The sequence below is a fragment of the Odocoileus virginianus genome, chromosome 9 (genome assembly GCF_023699985.2).
Source record: "Odocoileus virginianus isolate 20LAN1187 ecotype Illinois chromosome 9, Ovbor_1.2, whole genome shotgun sequence".
Lineage (NCBI taxonomy): Eukaryota > Metazoa > Chordata > Mammalia > Artiodactyla > Cervidae > Odocoileus > Odocoileus virginianus.
In genome coordinates this window covers 10,133,536-10,159,758 of record NC_069682.1, presented here as the reverse complement: position 1 = coordinate 10,159,758, position 26,223 = coordinate 10,133,536, and the positions used below count along the sequence as shown (strand labels likewise).

The following is a 26,223-nucleotide window of genomic DNA, read 5'->3' as shown; positions in this document are numbered from 1 at the left end:
GGACTGGTGATCTCTCGTGGCTTTGCTGGCTTCAGATACTGGGTTGGAGATTTCCAGTTGTATCATCAATTCTGGCATCTGGGAGCCTGTTACTCTGAGTAGTTTTGTTCTTTTCCACAAAGATAGGAAAGATGGCCAGTGCTCTTTCTTCTTGATACTGGGTTGGTCAAAAAGTTCCTATAACCTCTTACAGAAAAACCCAAATGAACTTTTTGGCCCATGCACATTCCCTTTGGCTTCCTTAGGAATGTTTTGGAAAATTCATGAGTGAAATCTGTTCAAGAGACAGGAAGCAAGAATGTAATTTTATCACTTATTATTGATACCAGGTAATAGTTTCAGATTCATGGAACCTCATGGAAAAGTAGGTAAACAAGGGAGGGAGCTTTAGTTGAAGTAAATGTCAAAGAAAAGAACAATAGATGAAAAATCAGACTAGAATCCCTGACTGTAGCCAACACTAAGGTGATTTTCACCCACATCTCTTGGAAAGTGTAATTATTAGATCTTTGACTTCTATAAAGTCCTTTGTTTCTCTTTCCACAATGAAGTTGCTATTTTATGATGGTCAGTGATTTAGGGTTTTTAAGTGGTTCAAACTGTTCAGAAGCTCTTTAAATACACACACACACACACACACACACACACACACACACACACAGATCTCTGTGTGTGTCTAAAGTAAACAGATCAGCTGCTAAATAAATGCCCAGAGCCCATTCCATCACACACACAAATAGCCTGTGTAAGAATTTCACAGTGTCATATTTAACTGCTGTGACTAAAATAGACTCACTGTTTATAAACTCATTTTCTTATTACTGTGTTGTTTCCTGGGTACCTACTTGACTAATAGAAGAAATGAAGTGTTGGAATGCTTTTGCGTCTCTCTGCAACTATTAAGTATAACTCCATTCAATTAGGAGTGGAACTTAGTTCTAACTGACAAGGTTAAATATCCTTTGTCCAGGACGCCGCTTTCTCTGGCACATCAGCCTGTGGTTTGGGGTGAGCCCAATAATGCACCGTGCAGAAGGGGAAGTAAAACATTTGTTTGAATGGATAGTCGAGCCACTTGAGGCTCTGGCTTTCAGAGATAAAGCACTGGTTAGGAGGGATGCAACACCCAAAATAATATATTTTACAGTCTTCAAACAGCTGTTGTCTTCTGTCACTTTGCAGGGAGTGACCATCATGTCACCGTTTCTCCGAATTGGTTTGTCCAACTTCGACTGTGGGTCCTGCCAGTCGTGCCAGGGTGAGGCGGTTAACCCTTACTGTGCTGTGCTTGTCAAAGAGTATGTGGAATCAGGTAAGCTTGAGTGGGTGTTGGACCTGGGGGGTGGGCGAAGAGGAAGACTCTGCAGTGAACTGGGAAGCAAGGCCTTCCAGGATCTTCAAGGTCAACCTGACTCAACCTTACTTTCCAGCTCAGGAAACGAATGCCCAGAGAAGCCAAGTGCTTCCTCAGGGGCACATGGGCTTAGTAACAGCCTCTTTGAACTGGACCTGGTTGCCTGCCGTATGTTCTAGGTCATGGTCCCACTTTCCACATAAACAAAGGAAAGGAGAAATGAGTTGAGGACGTTACGTAAGGGGTTAACAAAGGGGAAAAAAAATCTACTTATTAGCTAAAGTAGAACATGGTACAGTATTGTCTGATTGTTTTCTATGATTATAGATAAAGTCTGCATTGTCTTGCATTTTGAAAAATTTTATTTGGAGGATACTTGCTTTAGAATATTGTGTTTGCTGCTGCTATACCACAATGTGAATCAGTCTTAAGTATACGTCTGTCCCCTCCCTCTAGACCTCCCTCCCACCCCTCCAGGCTGTCTCAGAGCACACAGCAGCTTCCCACTAGCTATCTGTTCTACATATGGAAATGTATATGTTTCAGTGCCACTCACTCGATTTGTCTCACCCTCTCCTTCCCCTACTGTGTCCAAAGTCTGTTTTCTGTATCTGTGGATTTATTCCTGCCCTGAATATAAGTTCATCAGTACCATTTTTCTAGATTCCATGTGTATGTGGAATAACATATAACAAATATACAATACGAAAACAAATATATGGTATTTCTTTTTTTCTTTCTGACTTCACTCTGTATAACAGGATCTAGGTTCATTCTCACTAAAACTGACTCAAATGCATTCCTTTTTATGGCTGAGTAATATTCCATTGTCTTAGAATTAATGCCAAAGATATTTTACTGCTTCTTTGACCAAGTTCAGATAAACAGTACAAAAAAATATAGGATTAGCCATTAGGGTTCAAATTTCAGAAGACTTCCTTTACTCAGACCCCAGGTGAGTTAAAGAATTTGGTCAGATTTAAATATTCATGAAAATTTCATGGGGAGGAGGAAAGCATGACAGTCTTCCAAGATTCCTTCATGGGATTCCAAGATTCCTTCCTTCCTTTAGATCTTTCCATTAAAATCATCCTACTCTGGCTTGTCTAAATTACTGGTAGAGCAATGTAACTAGTGTGCCCATTTGAGCATGGTAGTACCGTGGAGTCAAGGAATTTTTCTAAATGAAATAGTAATTAACATCACTGTATGTTGTAATAAGTGAACAGAAAAAAAATGAGTATTGAATGGACACTTGTAATACTGTCTTCCATTTGGAAGAATGAATGAACATAAAGCTAAATTATTTAATGAACTGACTGCTAAAATATTTTAGAGAAATTTGAAAATATTTTAACCAATTTATTTCCTGAAGCACATTAGAAATGATAATGTGAGTAAACAATGTCACTCGGGAAAAAGAAGATAATCCTATTCTGTCTAGAATATCTTCATGATCACTTAAACAGCTCCTGTCCTCTCTGATCCCTGCCTCTGAGTTTTAAAGTTCTCATGGACTTTCTAAAATCAGAAAAGGAAAAAAATAAAGCAGGAGGAAGTTTACATCTCGTGGTTTTCCCAGCCTCCCTGCCTTTCCCTGCCTCCCTACACACATTTCTGGTTTTAGCAGACGACACTTCGTAGGGAAGTCTGATTGCCACCGATGCAGTCACGGGAATGATAAGGCGTCACTACAGTGCGTTTACAGAGAAGGTATTTATGGAGCGCCTACTGTATACTGGGCCAGAAGACTTGCCTTTCCTTCAGAGTTCCTCTCCTAGCGGAAGATAAGCAAAAAACAGAAAGATCACATAGTAAGTCATGTGAAGTGAAGACATCAAAGCAGGGTTGTTCGGGGAGAGAATTGGGGCTGGAGAGAAAGATGGAGAGAGAAGGTAGTCTTGAAAAAGAAAAATTGAATGACATTCCTGGGTGCAAGAGGAACCTGATTCTGCAGGGGATGACCTCCAGCTGGATGTGTCCAGCTCAGAACCCTGGGGTTTCCAATCCTGGACGCTGGCTTTTCTTTCCCTTAAAAGACTTCTCTGCGCTCAACTGGCTTCTGCCTTCCAGCCCCGGGAGCACATCAAAGCGGAGGAGACTGACTGATCATCTCCAGTTCCCTTCTGCCCAGATCCCTCTCCTGTTTAGTTAACAGTGAGAATGGCACTTGCTCCCAATCTAAAACCTTTCAAATGTCACCGAAATCTTTGAAGTGTGCACTGTCTGAGTTTTTCAAAGCTGCTTTTTGACTTAATGGGTCTCTTGGATCTGGTTCCCTTTACATCCACAGGTCTCACTGACATTTGCCTCCTGGGAGCCTTTTTTTTAAAAGTATCTATTTCTTCTTTTGGCCTTGCCTTTGAACTTGGTCTAATCAGCCACATGAATCAAGAGGACATGTTGGAAAAGAAGTTTGTTTTTCTGAAAGGTTAGCCTGTGGAGCACAGAGGTTTTTGTTTTTTCATTTTGTTTTAGTTTTGTCCTGAAAAGAAATTTCTCTGAACTTGGTATTTAAAATATTACTTCTGTAGAGTTTTAGCAGGTTTCCGGGTTCGGGATGTGAAGGCTGCATTCTACGTAAAGCAGAGAACAGGGGCAAATAGGACACAGTGCTGTCGGTCTGGGAGCCTTTGAAAATACTAAACCTCACTGTAAATAGACAGGATCTTGAGTTCTGGTTCTCCTTACAAATGATGACAGTCTTTACTGAAGGAAAGTGTGAAAAATGCTGTGGGAATTTCTGCCCATTTCCTGGGTGTGCTGAAGGATGATGGTTGGAGGAAGTTAAAGGAATTTTGAGAGGTAGCTTGAAGCCTGTGGAAGTAAAACATTACTCTGATCACTACTATTACCATGGCTTTTTTTTTTTTTTAAGTCCAATCCTGAGTTAAATTTCTATTAAATCATAAAATTATTCCCCTTCCAGTTCCATACTTAACCTTGCTAGAGTTTATACCTCTCACAGCCAGGTTTACCTACAGTGTGAAATTTCAGCTTATTCAAATCCTTGTATACCTCCCAAAGAGTAATTTAGCAAATGCCTGATGCCTGTTCTCTTTCAGCATCATGCCTCAAGAGTTAGAACTGCTTTGCTTCCCTGCTTTCAGTGACGGTTTCGTTTTGCTTTATCAACATCTCTGATATATCTCTGCTCAGACTGCCACTTCATGTGCTTATGATCACAAGAAAGAAACCCTGAAATGCAGCTGCAGTTTTCTGCTCCTGCAACGACTAAAGAAAAAATACTACAGAGAATCCGATATGGATGGAGGATAGGACAACACTGCTGAATCCCTAGTAGTCAATTTCCCTGGTGGTTCTGGGATGGTTTCCTTAAACTTTATCATCCTGCCCTTGGTTCCTGTCAAGAACCATTTGCAGGCCCCCTGCAGCCTGCTTCACTGACTCCGGGGATGACGACCTCCACCTCTCTGAGATACTTGTTAGTTTTTGCTTAGGTTGCATGGTTTATGTTAAAGTGCATCCTCATTTTGAGAAGAAAATAATGGTTCATGATATTTTAAAGGTTTTGCCTATTAAAGGTATTTATGTTGAGTGGAAATTTTTTAAATATCTTTCTAAAAGAGCACTCAGTATAAGCCTGAAATTGTCAGTGTCTTTTTCAAATCAACACACAGTAGTTTTATATTATCTTTTTTTTTTTACTAGATACCAGTGAAATTGAACAGTCATGTGTCCACCCTTAATACATTAACACAGAAGGATCCCCAAAGGCATAAAAGTATAAAACCGGTTAAAAGGGGAGGATCTAGGTCACTGTCCTCTATCAAACATACCAGGCTTAGCTGCTGGGTTCTTTATATTTGCTCAGGTGTTCAGACTTCAAAAGAAGCAACTGATGAATAGGAAAAGAGCATTACCAGTGCAACATGCCAGATTTATTTGCATAAATTGTCCACGTTGACTTCCAAGTTTTAGTACATTACCTTGCATGTAGACCTTGGAGCCATCTCATTTTGTCCTATTTTATCTCTAATTTTTTTTTTTACAATTTTTTAATTGGACTATAGTCAATTAACAATGTTGTGATAATTTCAGATGCATACCAGAGCGATTCAACCATGCATGTATACATGTATCCTTTCTCCCCCAAATCCCTCTTCCATCCATGTGGCTACATAATACTGAGCAGAGTTTCCTGTGCTATATAGTCGGACCTTGTTGGTTATCCATTTTAGATATAGCAGTGTGTGCATGTCCATCCCCAACTCTCTAACTATCCCTTCCCCCCCCCATCCTTCCTCCCTGGTAACCATAAGTTCATTCTCTGAGTGTCCCTAATTCTTGTATGTGTTATTGTTGTTCTCCCAAAAGACTTGTATAGTCCTCGAGAGCAGAGGGGATGGGTGAATTATTTCCCAGAACCGGCTAAAATGAGAACATATCTTTCCATTCCTAGAGAATGGGCAGATGTACATCCAGAAAAAGCCAACCATGTACCCGCCCTGGGACAGCACTTTCGACGCCCACATCAACAAGGGAAGAGTGATGCAGATCATCGTGAAGGGCAAAAACGTGGACCTGATATCCGAGACTACCGTGGAGCTCTACTCCCTGGCCGAGAGATGCAGGAAAAACAATGGGAAGACAGAGATATGGGTAAATAGCCAAGGCATGAGCTTCATTTATGTGTATATTCCATCGTAGCTGAAGACTGGTACAGAATTTCCGTGTCATCCTGAAGGTTGACATCCTAAAGGCCTTGAGGAAACTGACTGCCTACCACTGACTCATTGGTGGCTTGACTGTGACAATGAGTATTCATTGTGGACTATAGAACATACTAGCATACTCAAATTTCTTTGATTCTTGTGTAAAGGAAATAAGGTCTCTTAGGGTGTGAAGAACTGTTATTGATCTATAACTGTTAAAGTCAGCTTGGAAATACCACAAAATTTTCATAGCGTGGGAATCTACCTGTGATCTGTGTGTCAAGATATCACATGAATATCAAGATATCTAGATACCTACATGATATCTTGATAAACTGTCTTAGGTAAGATGCTGGATAGATAAGTGAGAAGAGAGCAAAGATCCCTTTAATATCTCAATCCCTGTAAATTTTTTTTGTCATAATGTGTTTGCTTAGCTTATTGTTGTTCAGTGCTCAGTCATATTTGACTCTTTCTGACCCCATGGACTGCAGCACGCCAGGCTCCCCTGTCCTCCACTATCTCCCAGAGTTTGCTCAAATTCATGTCCATTGAGTCAGTGATGTTATCCAACCACCTTATCCTCTGCCAACCCCTTCTCCTTTTGCCTTCAATCTTTCCCAGCATCGGGGTCTTTTCCAGTGAGTCGGCTCTTTGCGTCAGGTGACCAAAGTATTGGAGCTTCAGCTTCAGTCCTTCCAATGAATACTCAGGATTAGCTTACTTTGCTTTAAAAAGTACATTATACACAATCCATGTTACCACACAGACTTTTGAAAACTTCTATTCTAAAGATTTGTTACCAAAATAGTTATGAAGTTGAAAGGAGAAGTAAACTATGAAAGCATAAGAAATTCTTATGAAAATTTCTGGGGTACAAAAATTAAAGAAAATATATGAGTTAAAGCTGCTTTTGTATGATCTGAAGCCCAGAAAGTGTTTTCAAATGTCTGCATCCTTTATGCAAAGGTGGAGACTCTTACCTTTCAACTTCATACTTCATATAACTCAGATTCTTAAGAACACCAGCCAAAAGATTTTCAAATATCAGATTTCAAAATGGGAATGATATAAGCCTAAAACCTAGTTTTTTGTGTCAATTGTATATTTTTTACCTTAAAAGAGAGATACTTTTTAGGAAAGTATATCTATCTTTGCTTCCATCACTAAAGTAATCTTTAAAGATAACAATATGTCAAGATTTTTTTCTTAAATTCTCCCATGCTTCAATGTATTTATCTAGTTTAGTTCAGGGTGTCTGTGAACTCATTCAGCCTGGTGAGCGATCACAGAAACAGAATTCCTCTTAGGTAGCTGGTTATGCACATAGGAAGTGGATAAATAAGTGAGTAATGTCACAGGTATGTGACTTGGTGGTAAAGGTTGATACAGACCTGTTGGGGGAGAGGGTGAGACTGCAGATACCACTGAGTCATGGAGCGTTTGACCAGGCTCAGAGAAAGAAGAGAGAAACTAGAGATAATCTTCCTCTGTTTTTCCCCCATTCCCATTTATTTTCCACTTTCTGCCCCATTTTTTTAAAAACGGAGGAGTCACCAAATCTCTAATTTTTAAAGTAGCATACTATTGATTTCCTTTTCAATGAATAAAAGGATAACTATTTTTAAAATTCTTTTACTTTGCATCCTTGACAAACAAGTTGTTTTTCTATTTGTACCTCTTAAAGTTGCATTTGCTTTCTTACTGAGGCATTTTTTTTTAAGTTTATTCTTGTCAGACTTTTCATGTTTTTTGCATGTTGGGATTATTGAGACCTAAGCCCTTAGATCCACCTTTAACTACTAGCAACCTTCTTATATTTTCTGCCTTTGTCAGTTTCAAGGTTATTTCCTAGTTCACTTTTATTTATCATGTTTAAGGGTCAACAGATTGCTTTGGACTTAGTTTCCCTTGCTTCTGTTGAAATCTGCTTTCTTAAAGTTAGTTTCTCTATTTAAAAAAGAAAAGGATTTTCTCAGAGTTGCCTCTTACCTCCAGAGTCACCATCCAGTTTCCAAACATTGATATTTTCTTTCTGCTTTCCCAAGGTTTTCCCTGTTGGTGTGGTTATCCCCCACTCACTCATAAATGTGATGGAATCTGACTTTCTGTGGAGGTTGTTTGTTTGGCAGCTCGCTGATTTAATTTCCTCCATCACCACTAATTCCTGAATATTAATAACATTGCAGTCACCTGGTACCAGTTTTTCCCACTTCCTCTGGGAATGAGCCCCTATCCCTCACTCTTCTAGTTTTATTTTTGCCTCCATTATTTATTATTCCATAAACCAGAGAATAATAGTATATGTACTTGATGTCAAAGGCCCTTCTCTTTTCACTAATCTATTTAAGCCATTTAAGAGTCAGACACAACTTAGCAACTGAACAACAAGAACAAATTTAAGCTTTCATGGAAATGTGTAGTTAACCAAGTGGTACAAGCTCGTCACATCATAAAATTCTAATAGTAGTGATGCTGTACTATTGGCATTGCTATTATGTCAGTTTCTCCAATATCTTTAAAGTTCTGGTGGAAGGTACAAGGTCACCATGACTTTGGATTACTTAACCATGATTCAGTCCTGAGTTCAACCAGACCCTTCTTGTTATTTTTCAGTTATTCTAGTTACCCACAGATGTAATGATCAGCACTGGGCTTCAGTTCACCTTTTTTTTTTCTTTTTAGCATGTGAACAATGCTGTGTTACAGTTTAGTTATATTATTAGTGGTTAGTCAGATCTTCTCAGATTTGCCATGTGTCCCTTATGTCACATCACATAATCTGCATCATCCCTTAACAGGTCACTTTGTCTGGTCCCTTCTACGTAATGATACTGAAATATATATATATTCAATCCCTTCCTTGACCAATCGAATTAAAATTTCCCTTAGTAGACGGTCCAGCACTTTCCAAAGGAAGTGGGTTCTCTATGTGAAAGTAAAAGGCCACTCTCATTTAATACCCCTACTAACCCAGAGGCCCTGGTGGCTGAGCAATAAAGAATCACCTGCAACTCAGGAGATACTGGGTCAGGAAGACGTCCTGGAGGAGGAAATGGCAACCCACTTCAGTATTCTTGCCTGGGAGAGTCCATGGACCGAGGAGCCTGGCAGGCAGCAGTCATCAGGCCGCAGAAGGGTGGACATGGCCTTGAGGAAGTTTCGATCTCCAAATCAAATTTATGAGCTGCTGAGATGTTTTGATAAAAGAAAGGTTATATTTGTGGATGCTGTGCTATTTTGATGATAACATGAGTGACCAAGATGAAAAGGAGCAGGGCTGCGCTGGAAATCTCCTGCCTCACCCAGCTCATCAGTTGGGATGTCGTTCAGCTCAGCGCTTGCCTCACACTCTGACCCATGTTTCTTTTCTTCCTTCCACCAGTTAGAGCTGAAACCTCAAGGCCGCATGCTGATGAACGCAAGATACTTTCTGGAAATGAGCGGCAAGTGACATTTCTTATTCCTATTTGGGGATGAGGTGGGCAACTTCTTTCACTTTTTCGAAAGCAAAGAAAATGGAATCACAAGGAATTTCCTTAAAATTTCCAATGATGCTCGAGCGTGAGTTGAATATACACCCTGTGGGACCAGAGACATACAGAAATATAAAACATTTATAGCATTTACTTTTGAAAAACTTTCGTTTGTTTTTGGCTGCACTGGTCTTCGTGGCGGTGCGCAGGCTTTCTCTCGTGGAGGGGCGCAGGCTTCTCATTGAGGGGGCTCCCCTTACTGCAGAGCTCCGGCTCCACGGCACGCGGGCTCAGCAGCTGTGGCTCACAGGCTCTAGAGTGTGGGATCAGGAGTTGTGGTGCATGGGCTTACTTGCCCCGCCGCATGTGAAATATTCCCCGACCAGGGATCAAACCTGTTTTCCCTGCATTGGCAGGCAAATTCTTAACCACTGGACCACCAGGGAAGTCCAGCATTTATTTTTACATGGTGTGAATGCACATGCCCAGGGCTTTTCTAGTCTGTCTATATTTTCATTTGGGAATTTACTGTAAACACCAAGGGTTCTGCTAATGTGCTGCCCTGTGTGTACACACTGTGTATAAATGATGTGATATGACACGTGGTCACACCGTCAGAATACAAAATGAATAAGAAGCTGATAAATACTTTCCTTAGCCCTAGAAGGACAGAGGACCAATGCTTCAAGTTAGTCATCTCAAATGCTTTTAGGAACAAGCAAGGAAAAAAATGTGTCACTGAAGACTTTCCCTTGCATCTCACACACAGACACCGTTCATAGAAGTTATGTGTATGAGCCGTGTGCGTGGTGTCTCAGACAGCCTGTCAGTTCTTCCTGTGGCCTTTATATCCTGTTGTCAAAATGCTGTGTAAATGAATCAGATGCTACTACCCTTCAGTCTTTTTAAGTATAGTTGATTTACAATGTTGGGCGAGCATCAGGTGTAGAGCAAAGTGATTCAGATATGTCTGAATATATATCTATGCACCCCCACACACACATATGTATATATACTTTCACATCCTTTTCTCTTATAGGTTATTACAAAGTATTGGGTATAGTTCCCTGTGCTGTACAGTAGGTCCTTGTGGAGTATCTGTCTATGTGTGTATGTTAAGCCCATTCCTGTTTTATGCTTCCATGCCCTTCTTCTTTGGTAACTATAAGCTTGTTTTCTGTGAGTCTATTTCTGTTCTGTAAATAAGTTCATTTGCATCATTTTTTTAGTGTCCACCCATAAGTGATATCATATAATATTTGTCATTCTCTGACTTTACTGCACTTAGTATGACCATTGCTAGGTCCGTCCGTGTTGCTGCAGGTGGCATTATTTCATTCATCTTCCTATCTCACTGAGAACTTAGGAGGTGCTCAGTGAATGTGTGTTGAACTGTTCAGTTGGGCTCGCTCTGGCATTTAGAAATGCCTTTTCTTTCCCTTTGGTTCCCACTCAGTGACTGTCTCAAATATTCCCGTAGTCCTTCTGAGCTGCCGAGGGAGCCTGCTAACATGGTAGAACCGGGAGAGACCGTGTCTTCCGCCGTGTCTGCACTTCAGCGCTCAGCATCTTCTTCCTGAGCCCCTTCCTGCTCCGGCCTCTGAGAGAGTCCCTCCCTTTCTTGGCGTCCTGGCTGCCGACCCTGGCGGCTCTGTAATACCAGCCTCGCTTCCTCTCTGGCATCTTCAGCTTCTCCTCTCTTTGGTTTCCACCTCATTGCCAAGACATACATAATTATGCCATCTTCTCCAACGTGAAATAGATATTTTTTAAAATGCTTTTTACTGTGATAAAAGTCACATAATATATACTATTTTCACCATATTTAACAGTACAGTCCAATGACACCAAGTCCATTCACATTGTTGTGCAGCTCTCACCATCTCCACCCTCTGGAGTTTTTCACCTTCCTAAACTGAAGCTCTGTCCCCATGAAACATGAAGTCCCCATTCCTGTCTCCCCACCCGACCCGTCCACCCCACAGCCCCAGGCATCTACCGGTGTGCTTTCTGACTCTATGAATTTGACTATTCTAAGTACCTTGTCTAAGTGCAATCAAAAAGTATTTGTTTGCACCTAATATATATTGTATAATGTATATTGCAATGTATTTAAATTTTATTTAATTTTAATTGAAAGATGATTGCTTTACAGTATTGTATTGGTGCAAACATGAACGTGAATCAACCATAGGTATACATATGTCCCCTTCCTCTTGAACCTCCCTCCCTGTCCCACCCACAGGTTGTTACAGAGCCCCGGTTTTAGCTCCCTGAGTCACACAGCAGACGGTTAATTTAACATATGTCCTAGGGCTTCCGTGGTGGCTCAGATGGTAAAGAATCTGCCTGTAATGCAGGAGACCTGGGTTCGATCCCTGGGTCGAGAAGATCCTGTGGAGAACAGGATGTCAACCCCCTTGCCTAGAGAATTCCACGGACAGAGGAGTCTTGCAGGCTACAGTCCCATGGGGTCACAAAGAGTCGGACACGACCAAGCAACCAACACCAACATATGTGCTACAAACAGATTACCTTCTTTTGTTCCGCTGAGCTATACATTAGGTTCTCTTTAGTTACCTGTTTTATACCTAGTACTGTGTTTATATGTCAGTCCCAGTCTCCCAGTTTAAAGGTACTTTTTAAAACCTTTTTTCCTCTACAAGGCTTTCTTTCCTTTCATTCCCTGACACATTTCTTGAGAAAGTAGTTTAATATATTACTCCTTTTTTCTTCACTACTCTATCAACCCTTAAACCCAAAGAATCTGTCTTATATTTCTATCCATCTGCTAAATGGCTTTCTCCAAAAGAATGAGTCCTCAAAACAAATGTTTGTTTCTTAAGCTTCAATTCCCTTGACATCTCTCTATCCGTCAATGCTGAGAAACCTTTCTTTCTTGGATTGCTTGATGTAATATTATTCAAGTTTTCCTCCTAATTTTTCAGCTGCCTCTTCATGGCCTCTTTTGTAATTTCTTTTCCTACCTCCTGAAAATATGGGAGTTCTTATCTCCAAGTCTGTTCTTTGTGTGAGTGCCATCCCTTCCTGACTTACCCATTCAAAATTAGGGGTCTCATAATTCTCTATAATATCCTGCATAGCAATTCACTTATAGCTCCCCAGGAAATGTGTGACTTAATTGACTACAAACAAGTGATTGGTTAAACTAAACAAATAGATTAGGCATCATTGCTATAAAATAAATAACCAAATATATAAGAATCAGTGAGCTTATTCAAACCAGTGAACAAACGGAAGGCCAAATTACTTCAGAAATAAATAGTAATTACAAGGAGAATTTTTAAAATTCTGAGCTTTTATACATTTACTTTCTTATAAGGATTGAAATGGCCAGAGGATAAAGGAATTATAGCAAGGAGCAAGTGAATGAATTCCTTACCTGTACTTTCTGACATATTTTTAAATGTACAGTGTTCTAATACACAGACTATATTTATAAACATACAGTTGCATATAGTCCAGCCTATTATTTATAATAGCTTATTAGACTATTCGGTCAATAAAGAATCTGCCTGGGTTCGATTCCTGGATTGGGAAGATCCCCTGGAGAAGGAAGTGGCAACCCACTCCAGTATTCTTGCCTGGAGAATCCCATGAACAGAGGAGCCTGGTGGTCTGCAGTCCTTGGGGTCGCAAGAGAGAGTCAGACACAACTTAGCAACTAAACCACCACCATATAATTTTTACATGATTATATTTGTATATTTTTCACAGTAATATGGATAGGGTTCCCAGAATAATTCACCTCCCTCCCTGAGTTCAAAAGTAATTTTATACTTTATTTCCTTTTATTTCATCAGCACCAAAATAGAAATGAGTCAGAGCTTCCGGACAAATGGCCTCCTGTGCCTGTCCCGAGTTGTAAATAGATCTCTACACTTAAACCAGAACCTATGGGACAAAGCAGTTGCCTCTGTGACCCTAAATCTAACCCCTAATTCACCAAGCCTAATTTATTTCCAGCCCAGTTCCTGAAAAAAAGACCTAAATCGCCTAACCTTGAAGTATTAGGCAAAGTACTAAGCCCTGTAAGGAACTCTTTTTCAGGAATGCTTTATTATTATTTTCTTTGGAGTATAGTTGATTTACAATGCTGTGAAAGTTTCAGGTCTACAGCAAAGTGACTTTTTATCTGAGAGTTTGGGGGTTCCGTAAAACAGACCTGTGGACTCTTGTAAAGAAGACTTCGGTCTTGAAAGGAGAGCTGGCACTAGGTTGGATCGTGGAGGAGGGTCTTCACCTCTGTGAATCTCCCCCTGCCTCGTTGTCCACCCAGTGTGTTTCCAGCCTGGTCATGAAAAGGGGTGGGGAAATTAAGGTCCTCTGGCAGGATCATTTGCCTCGAGGGTGTTGTCCAGCCATTGCCATGGCTTAGCCCAAAGGGAAACAATGTGGCTTAAATATTGTTAACTCTCTTCATTTGTGAAACATGAGCCCCTTATTCTCACCAAACCTCCATCTTTTGTATTTTAAAAAATAAGTATAATAAGTAATCCAAGGATCTACTTAAAATCGAAGTTGTAGAAACTAGCATCATTAAATTCATTACCCTTATTTTAGTGATAATGACTGTCTTGTTCTTTCCATCTCCTTTACCCTGTCACTCTTTCTTGCATGCTGGAGGTTCCATTGTACTGTTTAATCATAACTACCTTGCTATTGTGTATTTTGGTTGGGGGACCTGGGCTTCAGTCACGGCTAATATTCTCACTGGTATTTCTCAGAATTCTTCCAGCCTTTTGGGAAACTGTGGGTACTGTGGACAGTTACTACACAGAGTACCTTTACCAGCATCCAGAGCCCAGGGTAAACTGAAGAACTGTGAATGTAATGATTTGATGTAGATGACTAGGTACCATCCAGGATTATCTAGACATTTTTTAATTGCAGTCATCTGTTCATTTCTGGTCCTTTCCACATTGACCTGTATAGTTTATGGATGCTGCATCTGATTCCTGTGGGTTTCAGGAACCAAAGTGTAAACAGCTTCCCAAAGCTCTTTTGCCTTCAGAAATCTGGCCAGCTCCTGCCTGTCTTATTTTTTCATTTTTTTTTGTCCATAAACAACCAGATATAAAATTTGGGGGGACCTAAAAATATATATGTGTGTGAGTGTGTGAGTGTGTGTGTGTGTGTATAGTTTCCAACTTACTGTCAGTACCACATTATTCTTTAGAATTACAGGCAAAGTATTTGCCACTTCCTGCCTTTTCTGGCTGACTCATCACTGACAGTGACGAGGAGAGGTCAATAAATACCTTAAATGTTCCAACTTCTGGTTTTAAAAATTGAGAAAGGATATAGCTCAGTGTCGTGAAAGAGGATGGAAGGATTGAGCCAAGAATCCAGCCTCATTGTTCCAATCCTCTAACAGTACACCCTCTGATAATCCTGTTACAGAACTAAGGAAAGACACTTCGCATTGTACCAAACTTTAGGAATACTGGGTTGGCCAAAATGTCCATAACATCTTTTGGAAAAAATCCAAATAGGCTTTTCGCCCAACCCAGTACTTGGGGTGTTAATGGTCTCAATGCTTGTCTAGTCCCTCATCCATCTCTGCCCCTTCCCCATTTCCCCCCACCCTGGTCGCCCCCAGCTGTGACAGCCATATCGCAGAAGGTCACTGTCACTGCCCTCTTCCTGCAGACACAAAGGACGTGAACGAATTCGAGGCCGACGGCTTCTTCGCTCTGCATCACCGCCGAGGCGCCATCAAGCAGGCCAAAGTCCACCACGTCAAGTGCCACGAGTTCACGGCCACCTTCTTCCCACAGCCCACGTTTTGCTCCGTCTGCCATGAATTTGTCTGGTATGGTTACTTGCCTGTGACGCCAACCTTCAGGTTATGCCTTGGGTCACATCTCTTTTTTAAATTTGTTTATTTATTTGGCTGTGTTGGGTCTTAGTTACGGCACACAGGCTTCAGAGTGCAGGCTTAGTTGTTCTGAGGCCTGTGGGATCTTAGACCCCTGAACAAGGACTGAACCCCCATCCCCTGCGTTGCATGGCAGATTCTTAAACACTGGACCACCGGAGAAGTCCCGTGATGCATCTTCTTAACCCACCAGGCCTGGCATGTTCCACCTTGGGGGATTGTATGGGAATAGGTCCTACCTGAGAGTTTCCAGTGGCCTCACCTGGATTGAGGAGGCTCAAACGGTGTGATTCTAGAGAATATTTTCATAATCAAGCTCCTATAGCACCAGGAATCCAACTCCCTTAGGAAAGATTTCAAGGAAACTTTGGTTTCCAATTAAATGGGAAGCTTCTGGGGGTGAGTGGGGAGGGACAGAAGAGGGAGAGATCTTTATTGTAAGCACAGTTTTATAGTCAAAACTGCCACCAGCTCAGCAACCCAACTGTGCTGCTAACTAAATGTCTGCAGAAGGCAACACTTGCCCATTGGAGCTGATGGGTTTCTATGTTTACAAGGCTCTTGGGTGTCTTAACAGCCCTCGAACAGAGATTGGTTCAAGCCTCAGTAACCACAACAGCGAAGGCTACGGTAGACTGGAGACTCAAAATGACTCCTTATCTTTTGTTTCAGCTTCCCCCACTATTTTGGGGTCTTCTCTCCTTTGGGTTCTGGCAGGATCTGTTAATGCCAGAGGTTTCTGGCTTAACCAGGGTATCCAAAGGTCAGACAGACTTTTGGTGGGTTTCCATCAACTGTCTTCATCTAATGACTTGCCTTCCTTTCTAATAGTGAATGTTAACAGAATCAGTCTTAAGGTTGAGAATTTATTAGCTGCAAATGTTCACAGATACTCAGAAAGAGGAAATAAAGTATTATATGGATATCTTTGCTTATCTGTACTGAACTTAGCAAGACAGTGAAAAACTTTAAGTGTAGACATGGAAATTTGCTACTTAGGAGCCTGTGATCCATTTTTGGTTGGGCATTTTTTGGTCTGCATGTTTGTTTGGAAAATATGCAAATGAAAGGGAAATGAACAACTCCTCATTTATTGAATGTTCAGACTTTTCACAAAGCAGGTCAAAATAAGAGCATACATTAACACTCTTGCCTAATAGCAGACCAGGGCTGCTGCTCAGAAAATGCTCTGTGAGAGTAGGAAGCTATGAGAGCTTGTTCATCTTTTAAATGTTTTTGTTTTTGGTATTACAGTTGACGCTAAAATCCATGTACATATTCAAACATGTGCTTTATTGCAGGGGTCTGAACAAACAAGGCTACCAGTGTCAACGTAAGTAAGAAGGATTTCTGTTGTACTAGCATCACTCCTTTTGTTTAGTTGTCCCTTAACTTCTGAAAATCTCAAGCTGTAGTTATTTCTTTTCAGAATGTAATGCAGCAATTCACAAGAAGTGTATCGATAAAGTAATAGCAAAGTGCACAGGATCAGCTATCAACAGCCGAGAAACCATGGTACGGACCTAGATTCGCCTATCTGAAATATGGTGGTTTCAACCTGACATTACCTTTAACAAAAGCCCACTGATTCTGTTTTAAAGGACTTTTTAAAACATTCTTTTCTTTTTGGTTGCACTGGGTCTTTGTTGCTGCGTGTGGGCTTTCTCTCGTTTCTGAGAGCAGGGGCTACTCTCTAGTTGCGGTGCTCGGGGCTTCTCATTGCGGTGGGTTTTCTTATTGCAGAGCATGGTCTCTAGGCTTGCAGGCTTCCATAGCTGGGGTGCATGGGCTTTGTTGCTCCACAGCATGTGGAATCTTCCCAGACCAGGAATCAAACCCATGTTCCCTGCGCTGGCAGATGAATTTTTATTCACTGTACCACCAGGGAAGTCCAACAACCCCCTAATTCTTGTTCATAATGCACAGTTCTTACATTTCCCATGCATGTCAATAGCCCTAAAACGCTTTCCTCTTCAGTGATGATTGTTACTGAGACCCAAAACCAGTGTTTCGCCATCTCTGTGTTTAATCGCCCCGTAGGTCAAATCAGAATCCTAACAGAGGCTGCTTCAGATGAGATATTTTGAGGATTGTATGAGATCTCACACGTGTAAAAGGCAACACAGGTGACATATTTGTTACAGCACCTGGCAGGACTGTTCTCTATGCTTGTCTCTTCTGTTCACATACAACAAGTGTGAAAAGTCTTCCCACTCCTCACGCTAATAAACCAATGCCTCTAGAGGAAGCATTATATAATATCTTCCAAAGGTGAAGGCACTAGATCTAGGTTGAAAGAGAAAAGGAAACATTTATATTAAATTAGGAAGGGAAGTCCGTCGATATAACTCCCATTTAAACAAATAACTCTGGTCTCCTTCCTGAAATATTAGCCCATCTGCCCAAAGGCAGCTGACTTCAGCTATCTCCAGGTTACCCGATATGAGTATCTCGTGCCCTTGACCCAGAACAGCTAATGGCTTCCTGTCTTCATTGGACATGACTATAAGGCTTGACAAGTAAAAATCATGACATCCAAACCACATCATTGCAATGTTTTTATTATTCTGTTCATTCTGCAAAAGTCTCTGCTAAAGAAATGAAAAGTGGGGAACCCAGGGACACACGAACCATCACACTCTCTTGTTCCCTTTCAGTTCCACAAGGAGAGGTTCAAAATCGACATGCCGCACAGATTTAAGGTCTACAATTACAAGAGCCCAACCTTCTGTGAGCACTGTGGGACCCTGCTATGGGGCCTGGCCAGGCAAGGGCTCAAGTGTGACGGTGAGTCCCACACGAAGGGTGCTTGGGGTGCCCACTGACAGAACCTCCAGGGCGTGGATTTGCAGCTTTGATGAGAGGACGAGGGAGGGAGGGAGGTGGAGATGACTCTCTTGTTCAGCCAGCCCGGAAGAGCCCCGTGGTCCTGAATGAGAAGTTCCTGGATAGCAAGTCACTGCTGTTCTTTCCCTTCCACCTGCCACCACCCTGTGTCTTAAATCCCAGAGAAGTGCACAGTCATTCAGGTCCCGTGTCCAGGCCGCTCGCCTGATGCCTTCTGAGGCACCCAGTCCTGGGGAGCGAGGAGGCGGCACGGTCCCCTGACTGGTCCTCTCCCTGGCCTGTCCCTTCCCGACTCTGGCAGCTCTGGCCATGCCCCTGCCCCTCTCCCTGGAACCAGCAAGGACCATTCTGTCTGTGGCCCCATCGAGGAATGAGCCTGGCACATCTGCTGGGCTGCTGAAAAGTGCTGTACGGAAGCATTCCCTGGCTCACTGAAGCTGGCACGCCTGTCCCCAAAGCGTGCTGTGAACTCCAGCTGCAGTTTAAGTGTTGGAAGTGTCAGTCACTGAGTCAGGTCCAGTTCTTTGCGACCCCATGGACGATAGCCCACCAGGCTCCTCTGTCATGGAATTCTCCAAGGCAAGAAGAGTGGAGTGGGTAGCCATTCCCTTCTGCAGAGGATCTTCCTGACCCGGGGGTTGAACCCAGGTCTCCTGCGTTGCAGGCAGATTGTTTACCGGGGAAGCCTGCACACGGAGCGGCCTGGCTCTGAGAGGACGGCTCCTGCAGGTGACCTGACCACAGAGCCCGAGCTCGCGCCTTTACCCGCCCAGTTATTCAGCCTGAGCCAGAGAAAAAGCCAGACAGCTTTCTGGCTCTAAAAGCCCAGGTTGCTAAGGCAATAACCTTTAGAAACTGAGATGCCATTTCACCAGGATTAGGGGGTAGGGAGGAAAAATTCCAACAAAGACTATCAGAGGCCTTCTGCCTTTGGAGTGGTGGCTGAGAGGGGACAGAGCCTAAGTAACGTGTTCAGAACAAAGTGCTGCACTCAGCAGGGAGCATTTTATTCTCAATTTAAAAAAATTTTTATTGGAGTATAGTTGACCTACAGTGTTTAGTTAATTACTGTTATACAGCAAAATGATTCAATTATATGTATATATATGTATGCACATTATATAATGTGCATACATTTATATGCATTTTTTAACACACTCTTTTCCATTATGGTTTATCCTAGGATATTGGTTAAACATGCATGTTTGCTAAGTCACTTTAGTCATATCAGACTCTGCAACCCCATGGACGGGCGCGTGCCAGGCTCCTCTGTCCGTGGGAATCTCTAGGCAAGAATACTACAGTGGGTTCTTCTGCCCTCCTCCAGGAGATCTTCCTGACCCAGGGATAGAACCCATGTCTCTTAAATCTCCTGCATTGGCAGGCAGGTTCTTTACCACTAGCGCCACCTGGGAAGCCCACTGATTAAACATAAAGCCACTTCATTTTTTGTGGGTGACCCCATTTTAACTTATGCCACTGGCTAGTGTGTGTTGGATCTTTTAAGTGATAAAGGGGGCTGACCTAAGCAGGAAGATCACCCTTAGCTGCCTCCTTATCCACATCCCAAGTGTATCTGTGGGTCTGGTAGAGCCTGGAGTGACATCTTAAGGAAGGCAGGAGATGTTAGGTTTTTCAACTCATTGCTGAAGGCAAACCCACAGGTAGTCAAAATTCATCTGAACCAGAGAAATCTCTGCTGCCCAGGGGACCACCACACACTTTCCTGTCTACCCCTGCTCAGCGGTCCATGGGTGGGTGGCTGGCATTGTGTAGAGCGTCTTTAGGAGTTCATAGGCAACAGGTAACTTGGAGGATTTCTGAGTGGACAAACAGGACAGGAATAATCAAATCCACACCTGATGGCATCTCCATTCTGATGGTCTTGGACATCGGGATTTTCTTCCCTGGAGCCCATCACCCCACCTGCAGAGGCCACGCTCATCCCAGCAGTGGCTTCTGCCTCTGAGCTCAGAACTTCCACTAGGATTCCGTGGCATTATTCCATGGCTCCCACGCCCTGCTCTGTTCCCTCTTTCCCAACATTCTTTCTTCTCTGTTCCATTCTCTTCTTTCATTTCTCATCCTCTGGCCTTCCTTACTTTCCCTCCCTCTCTTCTCCCCTCTTCCCCCCCCCCCCCATTTCCTTCCCCCTGAGTCATTCTCTGTTCTTGCTGGAACCCCGTGAGGCGGGGTACTGTCTCTCCCTCCTCATGCCCTTGCCTGCGTCTCCACCTCCCACTCTCTCCCCTGGGTCTCCCTCCGTCTCTGCCTCACTCTCTCTTCTTGCTCTCCTGTAAGCCTCCTGCCTAAGTACGGTCCCCTCTTCTCCTGATTCTGTCTGCTTCCTCTGGCTGCTGAAATTAGTCATCAGAGGAACTGTTTGCACTCACAGAGGTTCAGTTATCACCTACTAGGTTAGTAACAGGCTTCTGACATTTTGATCCTGGTGGGCAGGGAGCCTTTCTTCATGGCACATCAGAGAGGAGCTTAGATCTGGTACAATTTTAAACAGTAAGATGCTCAGTCCCTGCTAACTGCCTCCCTCTGCCTTGCAGTCATGGGTAGGAAATGGGAGCTGGGGTCACCCAACATAAAACCTGCCTCTGGGAGCCCAGGAAGTGTCAAGTAAATCAGGCAGGGTTCAGAGGACAGAGGCCATTATAAGTAGCATCTTTACTATATTAAAGATTTCACTTCAGATGGGGTTTTTACAACTATGTATGGTTTATACTTACTTACATAGAAAATGCTATTTTGTTTTATTGTGAACGGTCTGTTTACGTAGTGAAAACTAAAGGTAAAGACAGCTAAAGTATCATTAAATATTTCAATAACATTTTTAAAGATGGAAGAAAAGTTGTATTTGGTGAGCACCTTTTGGAAGCCAGTCACTGTGCTAAGTTTGTGCACACAAATGGGCGGCAGCCTTCCTTGCCATCAGCAAGGCTCTGGCTCTGCCTCAAGCAGGAGTTGTGTCCCAGCATTATGCCAAAAGGCACCTGCTGTGTGCATGAATATCTCAGTGAAGCAGAGATATGATATATGATGCATGATATATGATATCTTATATGATATAAGATATATGATGCTTGGTGGCATCATAAAAGCACCACCCTAATATCTGTCTTCAGTGTCTCCCTCTGAGGGGAAGATGGTGCTGGGGATTTGCCAATTGTCTGTTGGACATACCTGCACCCAAAACAGATCATGTTCAGGGTGTCTGGAAGTTGATTCTGTCGCCCTTGCTCATGGCATTGCTTCTTCTTTCAGCATGTGGCATGAATGTGCATCACAGATGCCAGACAAAGGTGGCCAACCTTTGTGGTATAAACCAGAAGCTGATGGCTGAAGCCCTGGCGATGATTGAGAGCACTCAGCAGGTAGGAATGTCTTTTCGGGGACGAGTCCCCACAGTTTCAACTCAACACGGACTGTTTCAGTCCCTTCACTCTTGGATTTGTAGCAACTGTATGGGGCAACATGGAATCTGTTTCCAGGCACTTGCCTTGACCCTGGCTTTCATCTTCACATCCACATCCCCACTTTGAGATGTTTATTTAATGCATTTCACTTGTGTGGATCTTTGTAAGAGCTTAAATTCTTCGTGGAATGAGCAGGGGCACAAACAAATGCATTCATTAAAAGTATTGAGGATTCATTGCTAGCTCTATACCTGTATAAGATGACTATGTATTAGCTGGTGGGGAAACATTTGCTGGAATCATCTCCAAAATGCCCCCAAAACACTGAATCTGAGGCAGCTTTGCCTTTCCGCTCAGTAGCATGCTGAATCCTCACATCCGTGAACAAACCCTCTTTGAGACTTGGCTTTGGGACTTCCCTGGTGGTCCGGTGGTGAAGACTTCACCTTCCAATGCAGGAAGTGTGAGTTTGATACCTGGTCAGGGAGCTAGGATCCCACATGCCTCGCACCAAAAAACCAAAACGTAAGACAGAAGCAGTATTGTAACAACTTTAAGAAAGACTTTAAAAATGGTCCACTCTGAAAAAAAAAAAGTCTGAAAGACTTGGCTTTGCCTACTTGAGCTATTTTTCCATCCATTGGTCTTTGATTCCTATTTGTGACTGAGCGCTGTGGGGAGTGTGGGAAAAACCAGTGAGCCCCCAGAAAATATGAAGGAAATGAGCACGCTCTGCTGGTGCATAAAACATACTAGATGTTCACAGGGTATGGGGTCCCAGGAGAGTGCCGAGGAGGAGGAGCGGTCCAGTTACCCTCCATGTTCAGGGATCTGAAATGGCTTCGTGCCCATGGACAGCAACCTGCATGGTCCCGTCCGTGGTCGGTGGGTAGGCGGGTGGTCTGACTCTTTGTCTGTCACCCAGGCTCGCTGCTTAAGAGATTCTGAGCACATCTTCAGAGAAGGTCCAGTTGAAATTGGTCTCCCATGCTCCATAAAAGGTGAAGCAAAGCCGCCATACGTACCAGGACCGGGGAAAAAAGGTAGCTATCCCTATTCACAGTGGAATTGTCGTCAGTAACTCATCTTGATTAACCTTAACCTGAGTCCAGGACTTCCCTGGTGGCTCAGAAGGTAAAGAATCTGCCTGCAATGCAGAAGACCCAGATTTGATCCCTGGGCCGGGAAGGTTCCCCTGGAGAAGCACATGGCTACCCACTCCAAGTATTCTTGCCTGGAGAATCCCATGGACAGAGGAGCCTGGTGGGCTACAGTCCATAGGGTCACAAAGAGTTGGACACAACTGAGCAACTAACACTTTCACTAAGACTTTCTGGGTTAAAGTCTCCCTTTGCCTGGCCTGATAAATGATTCTTTTCTAGTTAGAAATTACCGACCTAGCCACCCACAAAGAGGCTTCTACTTCTAGAAGTAAAACCAAAATACAGCCCACTAGAAAAGCTTTGTAAGTGGATAGGGGTTGTGGGAAGTTGGGGTGGGGGTAGAAGATGGGGTATCTCTGGAAGAAATAATGGCAAACTTTTCCTTAGAATTTTAGAATGTTATTCCCTGCCATGGTCTGACTGTTTTACAAAATAAATCCTCCATAGAGCCCTATGGTAGAAATACCACAGACCATCTTATTCTGTACTTTGAGACTTTACTGGGAAGTTTAAGATTAGAATGGGGAAGAATAGCCAACATCCTTAACATTTATGACATTATGAAGTTCATCCAGCCTCCTGTTGGAAGGGGCTTTTTGAGAGGATGTGACTGTGTGATTCTTTTTCAATTTTTGTTTTTTTAACACCAAAACCATTTTGTATTGAGGTATAGCCAATTAGTTAATGTTGCGGTAGTTTGAGGTGAACAGCAGAGCGACTCAGCTATACGTATACATGTGATTCTGAATAGTTTCAACATATATTATAAAATACTTATTTACCTTGCACTTAGAATATGAAAGACAAACCTGGAGTGGTAAAGAATCTTCCTGCCAATGCAGGAGGCGCAAGAGATGCAGCTTCAATCCCTGGATGGGAAAGATCCCCTGGAGTAGGAAATGGTAACCTGCTCCAGTATTCCTGCTTGGAAAATTCCATGGACAGAGAAACCTGGCAGGCTACAATCCATGGAGTCTCAGAGAGTTGGACACGACTGAGCACACACACAATTCCAACCACAAAAATGATAGGACAATTATGTGCTATGAGGTGCCATCAAGTGCCACCACAGTAGATAAATGTGTCAATCAACATGTTATACATGTTCACTTAGCACAATGTGATATGTCAAGTATATTTCAAGAAAAGAAATGTTATAAGAGGGTGGGAGGGAGGTTCCAGAAAAGTTGTTCTACACCTTCTCTGGCATGGGGTGAGGAATAAATTGTCTGTAAATTTTTTTAAAGAAGTGTTTGGATTAGATTTGGGAAAGGTCTCTGGGTAGACCATGTCTCAGAGACAATCAAAATAGGCAGCATCTTGACCTGAAGACTGTGGCGAATGATTCCATTCGGGTCTTTAATGATCTGCTCTCCGGCTCTTCTTCCCTACATGGTAGGTCATAGAAATTGATGCCATCATGCCTGCAAGCCATGCAAGCAATGGGGAGTCATTTTCCCTCCAGTTCGTCTAAAATCCCTATATGCCTGTGATTCAGCATCATCCAAAGTGCTTATTCCTGCTGCAGAGATGGTCTTTTGCTGATTGGAATGTTTCTTAACCTGACATTTTCCCCAGTCTGTCCCATAAAGAGGCACAGTCCACCCCCCAGATCCCAGGCTTCCAGGCAGGAGGTGCTCCTTTTGCCCTGCAGGGACCCCTTTCTGAACTGTTGCAGATGAAGCTTCAGAACAGGATATGAAAAAGAAAGCAGGTTCTCAGAATAGCTAGGATGACCCTCTGCTGTTCCTTATTTCCTTTTAACCGCTGGCTTATCATTTTCAGAGCCTCAGGGGATCTCCTGGGATTCTCCCTTGGAAGAGATGGAGAAAGTATGCCATCGCCCAGAACCTGAGCCGAACAAAGAAAGAACTTCTCTACGTATGAAACTAAAAATCGAGGATTTCACCTTGCACAAAATGTTGGGGAAAGGAAGTTTTGGCAAGGTACGATACTGTATGCAGGATTCTATGGGCCAGATGAGAGAAGCTGAGAAGCAAAGCTCTGGCCAGCGAAACTGAGCTGGTGGGATGAAAACCAGGCATTGGGTGTGCAGAGAGAGGCTCCCTGGGCGGGAATTGTGATGTGATGTGATGGATGTTAGGGGGCGGAGAGATGTCTGAATAAAAAGGAACCCAGGGGCTTCCCTGGGGGCTCAGACGTTAAAGAATCTGTCTGCAAAGCAAGAGACCTGGGTTCGATCCCTGGGTCGGGAAGATCCCCTGAAGGAGGCCATGGCTACCCACTGCAGTGCTCTTGCCTGGAGAATCCCCATGGACAGAGGAGCCTGGCGGGCTGCAGTCCGTGGGGTCGCACAGAGTCGGACACGCCTGAGCGGCTAAGCGCGGGGAGCTCTTGGGAGCAGCCGCCTCTGCTCCCTGGGGAAAGACAGTTCCAGCCGTCTCACTTTAAAGGTGTTCATCCCACCAGCTTCTTGAGTGTGGTATCTTCGGACGCCAGTGAAGCGGGAAGGTGCCCCGGCCAGTTCCTGTCTCATAGATATTTTTGTTTCATTGGTGGTTTTGTTGTTGTTTTGCTCCTTTCTTAAACCCAGAGTGTGGTTTTACTTTCCTTATGATTTTTTTCTCAGTCTTGTCTTAGCTTAGGGCTACTGTAATAAAACAGCAGCGGGCAGCTTCCACAGCGGAAACGTATCTCTCCCAGTTCTGGAGCCTGGACATCCAGGTTCAAGGTGTGGGCAGGGCTGTTCCTCCTGAGGCCTCCCTCTCTCCCAGGTGTATACGCTGTCTTCTCCCTGTGTCCTCACATGGCCATTCCTCTGTGTCCCAATTCCCTCTTCTTATGAGGATGCCAGTTCTATGGCATCAGGGCCCACCCCATGACCTCATTTTAACATAATTATCTCTGTAAAGAACCTGTCTCCAAATAAGGTCACACTCTCAGGTGCTGGGAGTCTAGGACTTCAGTATATGAATTATTAAGGCTCCCCTGGTGGCTCAGATGTTAAAGAATCTGCCTGCAATGCGAGAGACCTGGGTTTGATCACTGGGTCAGGAAGATTCTAGAGGACCCTGTCGATGGAATTGTTTGGAAGGGACACAGTGCGGCCCAGAGCTACAGCAATAACTTGAGTGTCTTGGCAAAAGTTTCACGGAGGAAGTCCCTCCTCTCAATTATTCCTGCCACTCACTTAACGGATGGACTCTGTCATGAAGGGTGAGAAGATGGAAGAGGAAAACATAATCTAAGAAATTATAATCAACTCTCAGTGACGAGATTTTCTTTCTTTTTTTTTTTTAGTTTTATTTTATTTTATTTTTTTTCCATTTTTTGTTTTATTAGTTGGAGGCTAAATACTTTACATCGTACATCATTGCAGTGGTTTTTGTCATACATTGAAATGAATTAGCCATGGATTT

The 26,223-nt window shown here is 43.1% G+C and overlaps 1 protein-coding gene across 2 annotated transcripts in view; it reads left to right on the top strand.

Annotated features, from left to right (window-relative positions):
• PRKCQ (protein kinase C theta) overlaps positions 1–26,223 on the top strand; it is a 144,329-nt gene that overhangs the window by 56,359 nt on the left and 61,747 nt on the right. For both annotated transcript variants that reach the window (XM_070471940.1, XM_070471941.1), the window contains exons 2-11: positions 1,183–1,312; positions 5,778–5,977; positions 9,416–9,476; positions 15,180–15,342; positions 16,710–16,741; positions 16,838–16,923; positions 18,066–18,195; positions 21,529–21,638; positions 22,606–22,723; positions 24,629–24,789. In XM_070471940.1, the coding sequence (XP_070328041.1) occupies positions 1,195–1,312; positions 5,778–5,977; positions 9,416–9,476; positions 15,180–15,342; positions 16,710–16,741; positions 16,838–16,923; positions 18,066–18,195; positions 21,529–21,638; positions 22,606–22,723; positions 24,629–24,789 (1,179 nt within the window). In that variant the 5' untranslated portion in view covers positions 1,183–1,194. The remainder of the gene's footprint in view (positions 1–1,182; positions 1,313–5,777; positions 5,978–9,415; positions 9,477–15,179; positions 15,343–16,709; positions 16,742–16,837; positions 16,924–18,065; positions 18,196–21,528; positions 21,639–22,605; positions 22,724–24,628; positions 24,790–26,223) is intronic.